Source organism: Apodemus sylvaticus, chromosome X, assembly GCF_947179515.1.
Source record: "Apodemus sylvaticus chromosome X, mApoSyl1.1, whole genome shotgun sequence".
NCBI lineage: Eukaryota > Metazoa > Chordata > Mammalia > Rodentia > Muridae > Apodemus > Apodemus sylvaticus.
The window spans coordinates 36503199-36507661 of record NC_067495.1 but is presented as its reverse complement, the minus strand read 5'-3'; the positions used below and the strand labels follow the sequence as shown (position 1 = coordinate 36507661).

The 4463-nt window shown below is 33.2% G+C and overlaps 1 protein-coding gene across 1 annotated transcript; it reads right to left on the bottom strand.

The window, feature by feature from the left end:
* Positions 1-2081: 2081 nt before the first annotated feature.
* On the bottom strand, positions 2082-3422 carry LOC127674418 (E3 ubiquitin-protein ligase RNF168-like). The gene has a single exon (XM_052170210.1). The coding sequence runs from the start codon at positions 3420-3422 to the stop codon at positions 2082-2084; it is 1341 nt and encodes a 446-aa protein (XP_052026170.1).
* Positions 3423-4463: the final 1041 nt, after the last annotated feature.

Sequence of the window (4463 nt, the reverse complement as noted above, 5' to 3'; positions counted from 1 at the left end):
AGTATCTAAATAAGGAACACTATGTGGAAATAATGTAATTATTTCAGGTTCCTTACCATAAAATGTTTTGCTAGTTACTCTCTTGGATTAAATTCCTATCTTCCTATTCTATTTTTTTCTCCCTTTTTTTTCTTTGTCTGATTGTTTTGTTTTCCAGACCAGGAAATTGGAACTAAGGGCACTTTACTACTAAGTTATACCTCTACCCCTTTATTCCATTTTAAGTTTCTTGTTTTACTTGGTCTGGTTTGACTGAGATAGGCCCTCACTACATAGCCTTCTGAAACTTATTATTGTAGGCCAGGCTGCTGTCTAACTCAACAAAGATCTATCTGGCTGTTTATTCCATTCAAAACAAAGCAAATAAAGAAGCAAACAAAAAACCTTTTAACAGGTTTGTTTGACTAGCAAGCAATTCATAGATTGGTATACAAGACCTCAAGAGGTCTAGTATTCCCAAGGCATTGCATATACATAGGAACTTCACACTTAAGCCGGGCGGTGGTGGCGCACTCCCAGCACTTGGGCGACAGAGGCAGGCGGATTTCTGAGTTCGAGGCCAGCCTGGTCTACAGAGTGAGTTCCAGGACAGCCAGGGCTACACAGCGAAACCCTGTCTTGAACAAACAAAAGAAAAAAAAAGAACTTCAAACTTAATTATCACCCCTACTAACAACGGAACAACTCTTGATAACATGAAGGCTAGGCACCCTTGCTTATCACCAAAGTTTTACAGAGCCAGATTCCTATTCTCTTTAATCATAAATACCATTAAAGATATAAATGCAGCTTGAGTTAGTGGTGTACACCTGTAAATACAGTGCTCAGAAGACTGGCAGGAGGCTCTAAAAAGACCCTGTTTCAAAACACAACAAATCAAAAAAGATAATGAGAGTATACCAAATAACAATTTAAAATATTTAAATATATAAATTATATTATTAAACATATAATTTATATATAATAGTAAACATACATTATATATCATGTATATGACATATTATATAATATACATATATAATGTAATATATACAAATGTATAATAATCTATCATATAAATATATAGTATCTTTATATAATATATATTACCAAATATATACCATATAATATGATATAATATATAGTATATAATATATAACATGTTAATTATATATAATATATAATATATAGTATTCATGTATATAATAATAATATAGAACAATATGCATGATTGTAGCATATTATATATATGTATTATAGAATATATTGTATAATATATTTTGTACCTATATACAAATATATATGTAGATATATAATATATAATTATATTATGTGTCATAACAAAAATATAGGCTATAATCTATAATATCGTCTATATTATATCTATATTATAGATTATAGCATATATTTATATTATATATTATATATAATTCTATTATCTCATATATATGGTATAGATATTAAAATATAAAAGTATATTAGTCTATATTAATATGTATAATATATAATACAGTATATATGTAATATATATTATATATTATATGCTATGTCATATATAATATTTAAATAGTATATATTAGAATTTATATATATAATAAAAATAAAATATGCACATATAAATATATGCATAAACAAATAATATATTTCTAATAAGTAACATTTTAAATATTTATATTAGTATAATATTAAATACTAAGTATCAAATAGCAAACAAATGAACTATTACATGTTTATATGATTATTAAATATTTATATTTTATAATTATGTTATAATGTTATAAATTTAATGTTATTACATGATAAAAATTTGTTGTCAAAAATTAAATATTTAATCATGTATTTATAGACTATATCATAGAAAAGACCACTTCACAATGCAGTGTTAGGAGTTTAAACCATTCTATACCTGTATCATTTTCTTTACCTCTCAAAATATTTGAAAAATACTTTTGTGTCAATTATTTGTCAATGAAAAATTTATGTTTGTAACTCTCTAGTAAAATCTGGCATCTTTCTGCCACTAACATTAGCTAAATACTTCAACTGAATCTTTTTAAAAGATGGTTACTTTAAATCTTAAATACTTTCTATTTCTTTACCTTTCAGATGTTCTTCTTATCTTTGGAATCTTCTTTTGCTGAGGTGTCATTATTGCGGAATTCATAGTTCCGGGAGGACTTTTCACCCCACATTTCCTTCATTTCTTCATCCAGTACTCTTTGAAGTTCCAGTGCAAATAATCTATCTTGTTCTTCTTGTAGATGCTTCTCATAATACAGTTGCTCCAGATCTATCATCTTTTTGGTAATGAAGTCTTGTGTGTCCTTGTCATCCAAGAAAGATTTAGTGGGTATTTCATGAGAAATGGCAGGATCACTTGCTGCTGCTTCAGATGGAAGTTCCTGATGCTTTCTTTTAGAAGTACGTTTACTACCTGAAGGAGGGGGCATTTTTCCTTTTTCCTCAGTTGTGCAATTTCCAATTTCCTCTGTTATGCCTGCGTCACTGCTCACATTCTCTTTCTGGGCAGAAGAGTGAGTGGTAGCTTCACGTTTAGTGTTCTTAGATGGTCTATTAGAGTTGTAATTGGAACAGCTTGGTTTTGGTGCCTCATCTTCTGAACTGCCCAGTTTTGCATCATAGCTATAAAAAGGATGACTGGAGTTTAAAGTACCTGCTTTAGGATTTTCAGGACTTGTTGACAGAGTAGGTGCTGACATATTTTCTTCAGTTTTAGTTTTTTGTCTCTTACCAGGCATTTTCTTGCTGTCTGGCACAGTTTCGTACTGCCATGCTGACTCAAGCTGAGGCTGAGGAAGAGAAAACTTCGGAACATTTTCACAGTGTTTTTGTTTGCTCTTTTTTTTTCTTGGCGATGATGTGACTGGACCACTCGTGCAGCTCTTTGTAGCCTCTTCCTTCTCTCTTTGCTGTTGTTCTTCCAGTTTGCGCTTTTCTGCCAGCATTCTTTCCTCCTCCAATTCCTTTGCCAGTAATTGCCTTATGTATTCCTCAGTGGCTCGGTTTTGTCTTTCCTTGATGGCCTGGCGCTCGGCCTCCATCCTAATCATCTCCTCTTCATATTCTTTCCTCAATTCCCCGGGATTACTTAGCACTCGAACTGGAGGAGCATCCGTGAAGACCAATGAAGGCCGTTCTTCCCCAGGGATCCTATGCCTGCATTCCTCGGGGTACTGAGTTTGAATCCGTTCCCACAGTTCCTTATTGATAAAACTGTTTACATGACAATGGTACCGAGCCCATGAGGAGATCTGGAAGCGGCAAAACGGGCAGAATATATTTGTTTTTCGGAGAAGTGCTTTAAAGCATGTTTTGCACACCGTATGGTTACAAGGCAGAGTTATGGGCTCAATGAGGAATTCCATACAAAGGAGACAATGGCAGTCTTCTAAAGACAAGGCCTTCGGTTTAGATAAGGCCATTTTGACAAATTTACGAGGTCCAAGTAACGTCAGTACCTTATTAACAAGGTCCAAGTAGCGCCAGTATCATTAGCGCCAGTACCATGGCCTGACGCTGGAGACGAGGCTCTCCGTCCTCAGCGGCAACGGTAGTGGAGGCAAAAGTAACGGTCTCACACAGTTTGGTACTTCCGGTCAGTGATAGTGATATCCGGTTACGGTGGCCGAGAGGCTGCTCCCGCTTCCTCTAAATATTCCCTTCGCGTCTTTCAGCCGTGAGAACTTGTGACCAGTCTTCCTACTACTTCAGAATGGACCCTTTTGAGGAGACTAGAAAATGAGCCTAGAGCAGGCATGAGCTTGTGATTTTCATATTGCAACTTCTCAACTGCTGGAATAATAGACATGCTGCCACCACACCAAGGCGCTAAATGCTAAATTCTTAGGGTTTGTTTAGGTCTTTCTGATATGCCAATTGCCCACTGCATGCGTATGTGTGTATGGTATGTGTTGCATAAACATTTATGCTAAACATTCATGCAAAATAATAAATTAATTTTTAAAAACCATGCTTCACTTTCTCATAATCTCTTGTGAAACCTATTTTATCGCAGACACATTTTTAAAATTTTTAAATTTTAAATTTTATTTATAAGCACGTTAAGCGAACTAGGAATTTCTATAATTCTTAGGAAGCTTGAGACATACTCTGTTTTGTAGCAAGAAAAACATTATCCAAGAAATAATTTAGTATCTTCTTTTACCATGAGAATCAATTATTAGTTGTGTTTCTTTAAAAATATAGTATATAATTATGTGTATAACTATGTATATAACTATGTATATAATTGTATGTAAAATTAATATATATATATATATATATATATATATATATATGTATACACATACACACATACACACACACCATACACACATACACTGTACAGTGGTCAATTGGCATATCAGCCTCCTTAAAAAGTTAGTCTTTCTGTGTTGGAACATTCAAATGAAATATATTTGTACTTAATTACTAAGTGGTTTTGTTGTGGGACATGACACTTA